The following is a 15,000-nucleotide window of genomic DNA, read 5'->3' as shown; positions in this document are numbered from 1 at the left end:
AACGAGACGAAGGGGCTCTAACGAACAAGACGAAGGGACTCTAACGAACGAGACGAAGGGGCTCTAACGAACGAGACAAAAGAGCTCTAACGAACGAGACGAAGGGACTCTAACGAACGAGACGAAGGGGCTCTAACGAACGAGACGAAAGGGCTCTAACAAACGAGACAAAAGAGCTCTAACGAACGAGACGAAGGGGCTCTAACGAACGAGACAAAAGAGCTCTAACGAACGAGACGAAGGGGCTCTATCAAACGAGACAAAGGAGCTCTAACGAACGAGACGAAGGGGCTCTAACGAACGAGACGAAGGGACTCTAACGAACGAGACGAAGGGACTCTAACGAACGAGACGAAGGGGCTCTAACGAACGAGACAAAAGAGCTCTAACGAACGAGACGAAGGGGCTCTAACGAACGAGACGAAAGGGCTCTAACGAACGAGACAAAAGAGCTCTAACGAACGAGACGAAGGGGCTCTAACGAACGAGAGGAAAGGGCTCTAACAAATGAGACGAAAGAGCTCTATCGAACGAGACGAAGGGGCTCTAACGAACGAGACAAAAGAGCTCTAACGAACGAGACGAAGGGGCTCTAACGAACGAGACAAAAGAGCTCTAATGAACGAGACGAAGGGGCTCTAACGAACGAGAGGAAAGGGCTCTAACAAACGAGACGAAGGGGCTCTAACGAACGAGACGAAGGGGCTCTAACGAACGAGACAAAAGAGCTCTAACGAACGAGACGAAGGGGCTCTAACGAACGAGACGAAGGGGCTCTAACGAATGAGTCATAGCAGCCTGATTAAACATTTACCTTATTGTCTAGATCAAACAGATATGAATCGTCTTCCCTCACATCTGCTTCTGCATCAGAGATCAGTTCCCCAACATACCTACACACACACACACACACACACACACACACACAGAGTTCAAAGACAGAATTAAAAAAATAAAACAAAGAAAGAAAGAAGGAGCACTGACTCGCAGATGAAGCTCCCCTGAGGAATGTCCTGAAGAGCTCTGACTCCCCACCCCATCTTCTCAGTGCGGTACAGCTGTAAACGCACCCTTACACACACACACACACACACACACACACACACACACACACACACACTATTAAACAGATACACAGCAGGTTCAAACAGAACACTGAGATATATGCATCAGTGTTCAAATGTTCTCTGACATCACAGGGTCAGTGATGTCACAGGGCGTGGTGCGATGTGATTGGCTCACTTGATTCCGGCCTGTACCACTCTGTTCTTGCAGGTCTTGTGGCAGGAGCAGGCGAGGTTACACTCAAAGATCAGAGGAGGCTCGATCTTATTAAACTCCTGCAGCAGACGCTGATCCTGTCAGCAAATGCGCACACACACACACACACACACACACACACACACATACACACACACACTAATTAACACATTACTCTCACACACTCGCTCACATACATACACACTTGCAAACATATACACAAATTAATGCATACATACAAACACACATATGTCCCAGGGCTTGTTTCACACACACACAGTAATTAACACACACACACACACACACTGTCTCTTACCTTGTCATACCAGCAGCGGATGCTGAGTTGTCCACACAAGCAGTTACTGGAGGAGCAGTCATCAGTACAGTTACAGTGCTACACACACACACACACACACACACACACACACACAGAGTCAAAACTTTCAAAATATAATGTTACCGTAACAACCACAATCTACTCATCACTACCATCATCTTAGAACCAACATTAGGTGTGTATGTTAGCTAGTTATCGGAGCACTAAGTGTGTGTGTGTGTGTGTGTGTGTGCGTGTGTGTGCATCTACCTGCAGGTGTGTGATGTTGCGGTCGATGTTCATGGCGGAGGTCTCGCAGTTCTCGGCGATGTATTTGTAATCTGACGGACAGTCTTCATCATCCACACCGTTAACACACGGGATCGGCACGTTCTCATAACCCTGCGCCACGTCACTGCACGTATACACACACACACACACATACACACACTTTATATATCTTTATATTTATATCATGTTTTACACAAGAACAGATTCCAGTTCAAGTACAAAGGCTTCCAATCCAAGTTATAACACCAAAGGCCAAAGAATCTGCGCCCAGTACTCCTAAAAGTCCTAAAACTAAAGGACCCAGTACCAGTACCAAAGGTTCCAGCTCAAATAACAAAGGGTCCAGTTCCAACACAAACGGCTTTGTTTACAAGACTGACTCTCAATTGCAGAGGATCCAGTTGAAACACCAAAAAATCCAGTTTCAGTACCAAAGGATCCAATTCCCCTACCAAAATATTCAGTTCCAATACCAAATAGATCTAGTTCCAATAGCAAAGGTTAGTCCCAGTACCACAAGGTACCAATAGCAAAGGATTCAGCACTAGAAACATTTCCAGATCCAAAATTAAAGGTTCCATTATCAATGTTAAAGTCCATCCATAAGTCTCCAGTTTCAACACTAAATTACCCAGTACCGGTACTAAAGGTTCCCATTACAGTACCAACATTTTCAGATCCAATGTTTAAACCCAATGTTTCACTAGCAACTTAAAAGGTTCCTGTTCCTGTACCAAAATTACAGTCTTAGTACCAAAGTTTAAGTTCCAATAGCAAAAGATCCAGCTTCAATACCAAATGTTTTAGTTCCAAGAACTTTTAACCTGGTTCCAGTACCAGAAGGCTCAGTTAAGGTACTATACAGCTCCAGCTCCAAAATTTAATGTAATTTCAATTTAAATTGATGCAGTACCAAACAGATCAAGTTCCAGCACCAAATGGAACCAGTTCCAGTACCAAACAGATCCAGTTCCAGTACCAAACGGATCCAGTTCCAATACTAAACGAATGCAGTTTTTAAGGGTACCAGTTCCAATACCAAGGAGATCCACTTCTGAGCTTTTCTTTCACCTTGGGCTTAACAGTGGTCTTGTTGGTGTCAGTCGGGAATGAAGTAGAACCCCAGGTTCTGTTCCTGTTTTGGCAGGTTCTTGTTTCTGAACAGACAAACTGCCAGAGTACCACACAGGCATTATGACATAACAGTGCGGCACTGTTTAGTACCATTGGATGTGATTTAGGACACAGCCCATGGAGAGGCTGAAATGGATGGGACTCAGACCTGCAGATGATCCTCTCTGTCCGCACAATCCGATTGGCTATTCCTCTCCGCAACTTCCTGTTTATCTGGAGCGCTACCCACACCGGCGAATCAGGTCGTGCCAAGGAGAGGGGCGTGTCCCCTTCTTTATTCACAACATCAATATCCGCCCCTCTGGACAGGAACAGCCTGGAGGAGAGAGAGACACAATTTTAATTCATATAGACTTGAACAAAGACAAAAGAAAGATTAAAAAAGAAAAGAAAAGAAGGGAAGAAAGGTTAAAAATGAAGAAGGTTAAAAAAGAAAAAGTCAGAAAATGATGAAAGAATGAAAGAAAGAAAGGCAGATGGAAGGAAGAAGGGCAGAAAATGGAAAGAAAGGCAGACAGACAGTTATACAGAGAGAGACAGAGACAGACAGTATGAAGGACAGACTGAAAGACAGACAGGGTGAAGGACAGATAGATGGACAAACAGAGAGAATGAAAGACAGACAGAGAGAGACGGTATGAAGGACAGACGGATGGACAGAGAGACAGTATGAAGGACAGACGGATGGATGGACAGAGAGACGGTATGAAGGACAGATGGATGGATGGACAGAGACGGTATGAAGGACAGACAGATGGATGGACAGAGAGACGGTATGAAGGACAGATGGATGGATGGACTGAGAGATGGTATGAAGGACAGACGGATGGAACAGAGAGACAGTATGAAGGACAGATGGATGGATGGACAGAGAGACAGTATGAAGGACAGATGGATGGACAGAGAGACAGTATGAAGGACAGATGGATGGATGGACAGAGAGAGACAGTATGAAGGACAGACGGATGGATGGACAGAGAGAGACAGTATGAAGGACAGATGGATGGATGGACTGAGAGATGGTATGAAGGACAGATGGATGGACAAAGAGACAGTATGAAGGACAGACGGATGGATGGACTGAGAGATGTTATGAAGGACAGACGGATGGATGGACTGAGAGATGGTATGAAGGACAGACGGATGGACAGAGAGACAGTATGAAGGACAGACGGATGGATGGACAGAGACAGTATGAAGGACAGACGGATGGATGGACAGAGACGGTATGAAGGACAGACAGATGGATGGACAGAGAGACGGTATGAAGGACAGATGGATGGATGGACTGAGAGATGGTATGAAGGACAGACGGATGGAACAGAGAGACAGTATGAAGGACAGATGGATGGATGGACAGAGAGACAGTATGAAGGACAGATGGATGGACAGAGAGACAGTATGAAGGACAGATGGATGGATGGACAGAGAGAGACAGTATGAAGGACAGATGGATGGATGGACAGAGAGAGACAGTATGAAGGACAGATGGATGGATGGACTGAGAGATGGTATGAAGGACAGATGGATGGACAAAGAGACAGTATGAAGGACAGACGGATGGATGGACTGAGAGATGTTATGAAGGACAGACAGATGGATGGACTGAGAGATGGTATGAAGGACAGACGGATGGACAGAGAGACAGTATGAAGGACAGACGGATGGATGGACTGAGAGATGTTATGAAGGACAGACGGATGGATGGACTGAGAGATGGTATGAAGGACAGACGGATGGACAGAGAGACAGTATGAAGGACAGACAGATGGATGGACAGAGAGACGGTATGAAGGACAGACAGATGGATGGACAGCAAGACAGTATGAAGGACAGACGGATGGAACAGAGAGACGGTATGAAGGACAGATGGATGGATGGACTGAGAGAGACAGTATGAAGGACAGATGGATGGAACAGAGAGACAGTATGAAGGACAGATGGATGGACAGAGAGACAGTATGAAGGACAGACGGATGGATGGACAGAGAGAGACAGTATGAAGGACAGATGGATGGACAGAGAGACAGTATGAAGAACAGATGGATGGATGGACAGAGAGACAGTATGAAGCACAGACGGATGGAACAGAGAGACAGTATGAAGGACAGACGGATGGATGGACAGAGAGACAGTATGAAGGACAGATGGATGGAACAGAGAGACAGTATGAAGGACAGATGGATGGAACAGAGAGACAGTATGAAGGACAGATGGATGGATGGACAGAGAGACAGTATGAAGGACAGATGGATGGAACAGAGAGACAGTATGAAGGACAGATGGATGGAACAGAGAGAGACAGTATGAAGGACAGACGGATGGATGGACAGAGAGACAGTATGAAGGACAGATGGATGGATGGACAGAGAGACAGTATGAAGAACAGATGGATGGATGGACAGAGAGAGACAGTATGAAGGACAGACGGATGGATGGACAGAGAGACAGTATGAAGGACAGATGGACGGATGGACAGAGAGAGACAGTATGAAGGACAAACGGATGGATGGACAGAGAGAGACAGTATGAAGGACAGATGGATGGATGGAACAGAGAGACAGTATGAAGGACAGATGGATGGATGGACAGAGAGACAGTATGAAGGACAGATGGACGAATGGACAGAGAGAGACAGTATGAAGGACAGATGGATGGATGGACAGAGAGAGACAGTATGAAGGACAGATGGATGGATGGAACAGAGAGACAGTATGAAGGACAGATGGATGGATGGACAGAGAGAGACAGTATGAAGAACAGATGGATGGACAGAGAGACAGTATGAAGGACAGATGGATGGATGGACAGAGAGACAGTATGAAGGACAGATGGATGGAACAGAGAGACAGTATGAAGGACAGATGGATGGATGGACAGAGAGACAGTATGAAGGACAGATGGATGGACAGAGAGAGACAGTATGAAGGACAGACGGATGGATGGACAGAGAGAGACAGTATGAAGGACAGATGGATGGATGGACAGAGAGAGACAGTATGAAGGACAGATGGATGGACAGAGAGAGACAGTATGAAGGACAGATGGATGGATGGACAGAGAGAGACAGTATGAAGAACAGATGGATGGACAGAGAGACAGTATGAAGGACAGATGGATGGATGGACAGAGAGAGACAGTATGAAGAACAGATGGATGGACAGAGAGACAGTATGAAGGACAGATGGATGGATGGACAGAGAGAGACAGTATGAAGAACAGATAGATGGACAGAGAGACAGTATGAAGAACAGATGGATGGACAGAGAGACAGTATGAAGGACAGATGGATGGATGGACAGAGAGACAGTATGAAGGACAGATGGATGGATGGACAGAGAGACAGTATGAAGGACAGACGGACGTGACGCAGTGGATGTGTCCCTCGCGGGCGGCGATGTGCAGTGGCGTGTCCCCGTGCAGGTTGACGGAGGTCAGAGGACACCCGGCATTCAGGACGAGCTCGGCGATCTCAGCACTGCCAGCGAACGATGCCCAGTGCGCACACACGTTCATCTCCTACACACACACACACACACACACACACACACGTTTATGTCCATGTCTGTGGTCCTGGTTTGTATGAAGTGTGTGTGTATGAAGTGTGTGTGTGAGACCTTGTCCTTCAGCGTGACGTCGGCTCCTCGGTTCAGCAGCGCTCTGATCACATCAGTGTGTTTATGTTCAGCAGCCCAGATTATAGGAGTCCAACCACCACTGTCCTACAGAGAGAGACAGAGAGATGAAGAGACGGAGAGAGAGAGAGAGACAGACAGACAGACAAACAGAAAGATGGAGAGACAGACAGAAAGATGGAGAGACAGACAGAAAGATGGAGAGACAGAGAGACAGAGAGATGGAGAGACAGATGGAGAGACAGAGAGATGGAGAGACAGATGGAGAGACAGACAGAAAGATGGAGAGACAGAGAGATGGAGAGACAGATGGAGAGACAGAAGGAGAGACAGATGGAGAGACAGAGAGATGCAGACAGATGGAGAGACAGATGGAGAGACAGACAGAAAGATGGAGAGACAGATGGAGAGACAGACAGAAAGATGGAGAGACAGAGAGATGCAGACAGATGGAGAGACAGAAGGAGAGACAGATGGAGAGACAGACAGAAAGATGGAGAGACAGATGGAGAGACAGACAGAAAGATGGAGAGACAGAGAGATGCAGAGAGATGGAGAGACAGATGGAGAGACAGATGGAGAGACAGACAGAAAGATGGAGAGACAGAGAGATGCAGACAGACGGAGAGACAGATGGAGAGACAGACAGAAAGATGGAGAGACAGATGGAGAGACAGACAGAAAGATGGAGAGACAGAGAGATGCAGACAGATGGAGAGACAGATGGAGAGACAGATGGAGAGACAGAAAGATGGAGAGACAGATGGAGAGACAGATGGAGAGACAGAAGGAGAGACAGATGGAGAGACAGAAGGAGAGACAGATGGAGAGACAGAAAGATGGAGAGACAGATGGAGAGACAGAGAGATGGAGAGACAGATGGAGAGACAGATGGAGAGACAGATGGAGAGACAGAGAGATGGACAGACAGTATGAAGGCCTTGTTTTTATTTCACATAAAAATCAAGACCACTCCTCTGAAAACACTCCATCACAACAGACAGCATGAAAACTCCTCCACCACACACACACACACACACACACACACACTACTCACCACACACTACTCACACTACACACACACACACTACACACACACACACACACACACACACACTACACACTACACACACACCCACACACACGCACACTACACACACCCCAGCACATGCGAACCCTCAAAACATTCACTGTAATGTGAATAAAGCCCCTGCAGGATGAACTGCTCACCTTCCTCAACACGCAGTTCAGCCTCACCTGAGCGTTAATGTCCACCTGTCCCGTGTTGAGCAGCAGCGTGACGATCTCCAGATTCCCCAGTTTAGCAGCGTGATGGAGACCCGTGGAGCCGTCCTCCTCCTGATAGAGAGACAGAGGGAGAGAGAGAGAGAGAGAGAGAGAGAGAGTTTATTTTATTCGGGTTATTATTAGGGCTCTATAAGTCTCATCACTAGTGTTTCTTTGTGACTGTATTGTTGAATGTATGTACATTTGTTTCTATTTATTTATTTCTGTAGTTATTTTCTGACTTGTTCCCAAAGTCTGTACAGAGAGATACAGAGAGAGAGAGAGAACCCTAACCCCGCCTACCACCACCCACTCATCCACCCAAACCCCACCTACCACCACCCACTCATCCACCCAAACCCTGCCTACCACCACCCACTCATCCACCCAAACCCCGCCTACCACCACCCACTCATCCACCCTAACCCCACCTACCACCACCCACTCATCCACCCAAACCCCACCTACCACCACCCACTCATCCACCCAAACCCCGCCTACCACCACCCACTCATCCACCCTAACCCTGCCTACCACCACCCACTCATCCACCCAAACCCCACCTACCACCACCCACTCATCCACCCTAACCCTGCCTACCACCACCCACTCATCCACCCAAACCCCACCTACCACCACCCACTCATCCACCCAAACCCCGCCTACCACCACCCACTCATCCACCCTAACCCTGCCTACCACCACCCACTCATCCACCCTAACCCCGCCTACCACCATAACCCCCACCCTAACCCCGCCTACCACCACCCACTCATCCACCCTAACCCCGCCTACCACCACCCACTCATCCACCCTAACCCCGCCTACCACCATAACCCCCACCCACCATAACCCCGCCTACCACCACCCACTCATCCACCCTAACCCCGCCTACCACCACCCACTCATCCACCCTAACCCCGCCTACCACCACCCACTCATCCACCCTAACCCCGCCTACTACCATAACCCCCAACCCTAACCCCACCTACCACCACCCACTCCCCATCTACCACCACCCACTCACCCACCCTAACCCCACCCACTCACCCACCCACCATAACCCCGCCTACCACCACCCACTCACCCACCCTAACCCCGCCTACCACCATAACCCCCCACCCCTAACCCCGCCTACCACCATAACCCCCCACCCCTAACCCCGCCTACCACCACCCTCCCACTCACCCACCCTAACCCCGCCTACCACCATAACCCCCACCCTATCCCCGCCTACCACCACCCACTCACCCACCCTAACCCCGCCTACCACCATAACCCCCACCCTAACCCTGCCTACCACCATAACCCCCAACCCTAACCCCACCTACCACCACCCACTCATCCACCCTAACCCCGCCTGCCACCACCCACTCATCCACCCTAACCCCGCCTACCACCATAACCCCCACCCTAACCCCGCCTACCACCATAACCCCCCACCCTAACCCCGCCTACCACCACCTACTCATCCACCCTAACCCCGCCTACCACCACCCACTCACCCACCCTAACCCCGCCTACCACCACCCACTCATCCACCCAAACCCCGCCTACCACCACCCACTCACCCACCCTAACCCCGCCTACCACCATAACCCCCACCCTAACCCCGCCTACCACTACCTATTTAGTTCAAGTTCAAGTTCAAGTTGAGCTTTATTGTCATTCTGCTACATGTGTGGACATACAGTTGAACGAAATGTCGTGTCTCGCAGGACCACGGTGCTACATACAAATTAAACATAAATATAAACATAGAAGTATAAGAAACAATTTAGGTGACTATACATACTTTACAAAACTTTACAAAAACTATACAAAACTTTACATAGATACTGTAAATGGAATTGTGCAAAAGAGGTATTTTAGGGGAAGCAGCGCATAGTGCAAGATGATTTGTAGTGCACAAGTAAACATATATTATCAGACTGAGTCTTTGTGTGAGAGAGTTTACTTTTTATTTCCTCATTAAATCTCTATTCTAAATTTTGCCTCCTATATATTTAAAATATTTTATTTAGAATATATTAGATAGTGTTCATTACAGTTATAAACACAGCAGGTTCCACCTATATAAGCTGCAGCTCACTGTGCGTTACTGCATGTTCTAAAAACAAGGCAAAGCAAGAACTATATTAAAAACCATAAAACAGAATTAATAACAGCGTGCAAATTCATCACAAAAATGGACTTTGATTACAAATAAAGAATAATAATTTAATTTTAATAATTTAATCTTAATAAAAAAATACATTGGTCTCATTAGTGTCACTGAATGAACAAGCTAAAACAGTGTGTGTGTGTGTGTGTGTGTGTGTGTGTGTGTGTGTGTACTCACGACGTGGTAAACACACGCTCCGCTCTGTATGAGATACCTCGTCACCTCCACCTGATTGTTAATGATGGCCTCCTGCAGTGGGGTCCTCTGACTCTTATCCTGGGCGTCCACTTTAGCGCCTGCCTAAAAACACACACACACACACACACACACACACACACACACACACACACACACACCACAAACATGCCATGTATTATTAACAGAAATTACATCTTCTCCTGTGTAAGTGGCTAAATTCCCAGAATTCCTCTGCAGGACTACATAAACTTCCAGAATTCCAAAGTGTGAGTGGCTCCGAAATTCCCCAGCACAAGCACATAAACTCCCAGAATTCCCTTACAACAGGGCTAAACTCCCAGAATTCCCTTACACTGGTGCTAGAATTCCCTTACACTGGTGCTAAACTCCCAGAATTCCCTTACACTGGTGCTAAACTCCCAGAATGCCCCGGCATGAGTGGAAAAACTGCCCAATTTCCTCTGAATGAGTGGTTCCCAAATGGAGAGCTTCCCAACCCCCCAAATTTCTCCCATTACAAGTGGAAAAATTTCCAGAATTCCACTGTAAATGTCCATAAACTTTATGAATTCCCTGCACAAGTGCTTAAACTCCCACAATTCCGCTGTATGAGTGCATAAACCTTCACAATTCCCCTGTGCAAGTGGCCAGATTCCCAGAATTCCCATGCAGGATTGTGTAAATGTACAGAATTCCCATGCACAAGTTGTTAACTCCAGGATTTCCCATTTGTGAGTGGCTAACCTGCCTAAATTCCTCTTAATGAGTGGCTAAATGCCCAGAATTCCCAGCACAAGTGGATAAACTATCAGAATTCCCATCTGCAAGTGGCTGAACTGCCTGAATTGCTCTGAATGAGTGGCTCAACTCCCAGAATTCTCATTAGTGACTGGATAAATTCCCAGAATATTCCCTGTCTGAGTGGAGAAACTCCCAGAAGTCCGTTGTGGTACCTGTATGAGCAGGTAACAGATCTCTAGCAGGCCGCGCTGAGCCGCAGCGTGAAGAGCAGAGCGCCGGTTCTGAGAGTCTGACTGATACGCTGGGTCTAAACCCTCCACTACAGAGAGAGAGAGAGAGAGAGAGAGAGAGAGAGACAGAGAGAGAGACAGAGAGAGAGAGACAGAGAGAGAGACAGACAGACAGAGAGAGAGACAGAGAGAAATCAGATTAATTGGTTATGGTATAAAGAAGACAGCTGATTGGTGGGGGCAGTTTTAAAGGGAGAGAGCTGATTGGAGGAGGCATTATTAAATGGAGACAGCTGATTGGAGGAGGCGTTATTAAATGGAGAGAGCTGATTGGTGGGGGCAGTTTTAAAGGGAGAGAGCTGATTGGAGGAGGCATTATTAAATGGAGAGAGCTGATTGGAGGAGGCATTATTAAATGGAGAGAGCTGATTGGTGGGGATGGTTTTAAATGGAGAGAGCTGATTGGTGGAGGCATTATTAAATGGAGAGAGCTGATTGGTGGAGGCATTATTAAATGGAGAGAGCTGATTGGTGGGGGCAGTTTTAAAGGGAGAGCTGATTGGAGGAGGCATTATTAAATGGAGAGAGCTGATTGGTGGGGATGGTTTTAAATGGAGAGAGCTGATTGGTGGAGGCATTATTAAATGGAGAGAGCTGATTGGTGGAGGCATTATTAAATGGAGAGAGCTGATTGGTGGGGATGGTTTTTAATGGAGAGAGCTGATTGGGCAGGTGTTGTACATACTGAGCATGAGCAGAACCCTCTGGACTTCGCCCTGCTTGGCCGCCGGATAGAGCTGACGTGGGTGGAACCGCAACTTCTTCTTCCTGATCAATCAGAACACCGAGAATGAATTAAAAAGATGCATACATACATACATTACTTACATAATTAAAAACACTTACATTCTCTGTGTCTTTCAGTGTGTGTGTGTGTGTTTTAGTTTCTGTGTGTTTCAGTGTGTGTTTTAGTGTGTGTGTGTGTTTCAGTGTGTGTTTTAGTGTGTGTGTTTCAGTGTGTGTTTTAGTGTGTTTTAGTTTCTGTGTGTTTCAGTGTGTGTTTCAGTGTGTGTGTGTGTTTCAGTGTGTGTTTCTGTGTGTGTGTTTTAGTGTGTGTTTCAATGTGTGTGTTTCAATGTGTGTGTTTCAGTGTGTGTCTGTGTGTGTGTGTTTCAGTGTGTGTGTGTGTCTGTGTGTGTGTGTGTTTCAGTGTGTGTGTGTGTGTGTGTATGTTTCAGTGTGTGTTTCTGTGTGTGTCTGTGTGTTTCAGTGTGTGTGTGTGTCTGTGTGTGTGTGTTTCAGTGTGTGTGTGTGTGTGTGTGTGTGTGTTTCAGTGTGTGTGTGTGTGTGTGTGTGTGTGTGTGTGAGAGAGGCATCATTACCTCTCAGTCTCCTGATTGAGAATGGCTCTCTGCAGTGCCGCCCTGCAGTCTCCAGCAGGAAGCGCGCCAGGACACACCGGCTTTCCGTTCGGGAGGACGAGGGAGGGGCCAACACTGTCCACACCCCCCTCGCCCAGGGCAACCACATCCTCGACTCCACCCACTCCTGAAGCTGTGGCAGCGTTGGGGGGTGCGGACTGAGGCACCACCCCTTTCCTGAACTCACCACGCCAGTGCATCCTCGCACTGATGGAGAACGAAAGAGAGAAAGAAAGAGACGTTACTGAGAAATGATACATGAATAAACCTGCGAATAAACATGATGATGAATGATAAGAAGCGTATTTAACCGTAACACCTCCTGATCTTATCCTCTTACCTGATTGGATCCCCGGTCCTCCTCTCGTTGCTAAGCACCGTGTTCGTTGCTGCCAGCGCAGAAGGGAGAAGCGGAGTGGTGGAGGAGGCAGTAGCCGTGACAACGGCTGCCCCTGATGACGACAACGACGACGGAGGTATGGTGACCTCCTGTGCCTCAGAGGCGTCCTCGCCACAGTGGGGGCAGAAAAGCAAGCCGACGCCCACCGAGCTTCCCCGGCTCCGCCCACCGCCCAGCACAGACACACAGCCGCGGTGGAAACGATGAGCAATACGGACATCCGGACAACACTCCAGAAAGGTTCCCTAGGACATCGTACACATTGTTAAAGCATTTACAGCGTGAACAAGTGTGTGTGTGTGTGTGTGTGTGTGTGTGTGTGTGTGTGTGTCTTACAGACAGGCAGAAGTAGCCACAGCCCGGGCAGCAGTGATGTTTCACCATATGAGAGCGATGAGTCTCACACAGCACCATGAGAGAGACGCGGCTGGACGGACGCATTGTCTCCCCCTTTACGATGGAGTTGGTACAGCCCACAAGCTGAGAAACACAGGGATTGGGGCGGGGCTTCTCATTAATACACACCACATTACTGTGCGCAAAAGACACTTTATATTACTGGCATCTTGTGTGAGGAACAGAACCCACATTACTGGTACCATGTGTGAATAACAGAACCCACATTACTGGTACCATGTGTGAATAACAGAACCCACATTACTCACTCTCTCTTTCTTTCTCTCTCTCAAGTCAAAGTCAAAAGGTTGCTTTATTGACATGATAAATATTAACATTTGTATTGCCAAAGCTCTCTCTGTCTTTCTCTCTCTCTCTCTCACATACTCCCTCTCTCTGTGTCTCTCTCTCTCTCACTCCCTCTCTCTCTCTCTCTCTCTCTCTCTCTCTCTCTCTCTCTCTCACATACTCCCTCTCGGTCTTTCTCTCTCTCTCACTCCCTCTCTCTGTGTCTCTCTCTCTCTCTCACTCCCTCTCTCTCTCTCTCTCTGTCTTTCTCTCTCTCTCACATACTCCCTCTCGGTCTTTCTCTCTCTCTCACTCCCTCTCTGTCTTTCTCTCTGTCTCTCTCTCACTCCCTCTCTGTCTCTCTCTCTTTCTGATGTTTCTCCTAGCAGCTGTGGTAGTGGGAGTTTTTTCTTGTTGGGCATCAGACTGAAATCATTTTCATGGGTTGTGAAGGTGGGAAAAATATTTCCCTAATTTGTGTGTAGTTAGGGCATGTTGTTAAAAAGTGCAGTTCTGTTTCCACTTCATGTTTGCAGTGGGGGCACAGCCGGTCTTCTCCTGGCAGCCAGGTCCGTCTGTGTCTCCGTCTGTGTCTCCTTCTGTGTCTGTATCTGTGTCTGTATCTGTGTCTCCTTCTGTGTCTCCTTCTGTATCTGTGTCTCCTTCTGTGTCTCCTTCTGTGTCTCCTTCTGTGTCTGTGTCTCCTTCTGTGTCTCCTTCTGTGTCTCCTTCTGTGTCTCCTTCTGTGTCTGTATCTGTGTCTGTATCTGTGTCTGTATCTGTGTCTCCTTCTGTGTCGGTATCTGTGTCTCCTTCTGTGTCTGTGTCTCCTTCTGTGTCTGTGTCTCCGTCTGTGTCTCCTTCTGTGTCTCCTTCTGTGTCTCCTTCTGTGTCTCCTTCTGTGTCTGTATCTGTGTCTGTATCTGTGTCTCCTTCTGTATCTGTGTCTCCTTCTGTGTCTGTGTCTCCTTCTGTGTCTGTGTCTCCTTCTGTATCTGTGTCTCCTTCTGTGTCTGTGTCTGTGTCTCCTTCTGTGTCTGTGTCTCCTTCTGTGTCTGTGTCTCCTTCTGTATCTGTGTCTCCTTCTGTATCTGTGTCTCCTTCTGTGTCTGTCTCCTTCTGTCTCTCCTTCTGTGTCTGTGTCTCCTTCTGTCTCTCCTTCTGTGTCTCCTTCTGTGTCTGTGTCTCCGTCTCCTTCTGTGTCTGTGTCTCCGTCTCCTTCTGTGTCTGTGTCTCCGT

At 47.8% G+C, this 15,000-nt stretch overlaps 1 protein-coding gene across 3 annotated transcripts in view; it reads right to left on the bottom strand.

Moving 5' to 3' along the window:
* Positions 1-15,000, bottom strand: part of ehmt2 (euchromatic histone-lysine N-methyltransferase 2) — a 30,519-nt gene that overhangs the window by 3,283 nt on the left and 12,236 nt on the right. For 2 of the 3 annotated variants that reach the window (XM_053236703.1, XM_053236704.1), the window contains exons 12-26: positions 13,414-13,557; positions 13,018-13,322; positions 12,639-12,884; positions 12,002-12,084; positions 11,239-11,345; positions 10,265-10,387; positions 7,867-7,995; positions 6,619-6,723; positions 6,366-6,520; positions 3,150-3,317; positions 1,847-1,991; positions 1,577-1,654; positions 1,243-1,358; positions 985-1,071; positions 815-893 (exon numbers count right to left, since the gene is read on the bottom strand). In XM_053236703.1, coding sequence (XP_053092678.1) covers positions 815-893; positions 985-1,071; positions 1,243-1,358; positions 1,577-1,654; positions 1,847-1,991; positions 3,150-3,317; positions 6,366-6,520; positions 6,619-6,723; positions 7,867-7,995; positions 10,265-10,387; positions 11,239-11,345; positions 12,002-12,084; positions 12,639-12,884; positions 13,018-13,322; positions 13,414-13,557 — 2,070 coding nt within the window. The remainder of the gene's footprint in view (positions 1-814; positions 894-984; positions 1,072-1,242; positions 1,359-1,576; positions 1,655-1,846; positions 1,992-3,149; positions 3,318-6,365; positions 6,521-6,618; positions 6,724-7,866; positions 7,996-10,264; positions 10,388-11,238; positions 11,346-12,001; positions 12,085-12,638; positions 12,885-13,017; positions 13,323-13,413; positions 13,558-15,000) is intronic. The other variant, XM_053236705.1, reaches the window with a different exon arrangement.

Source organism: Pangasianodon hypophthalmus, chromosome 9 (assembly GCF_027358585.1).
Source record: "Pangasianodon hypophthalmus isolate fPanHyp1 chromosome 9, fPanHyp1.pri, whole genome shotgun sequence".
Lineage (NCBI taxonomy): Eukaryota > Metazoa > Chordata > Actinopteri > Siluriformes > Pangasiidae > Pangasianodon > Pangasianodon hypophthalmus.
Note: the sequence above shows the minus strand (reverse complement) of the source record. Positions and strands in the feature narration are given on the sequence as shown.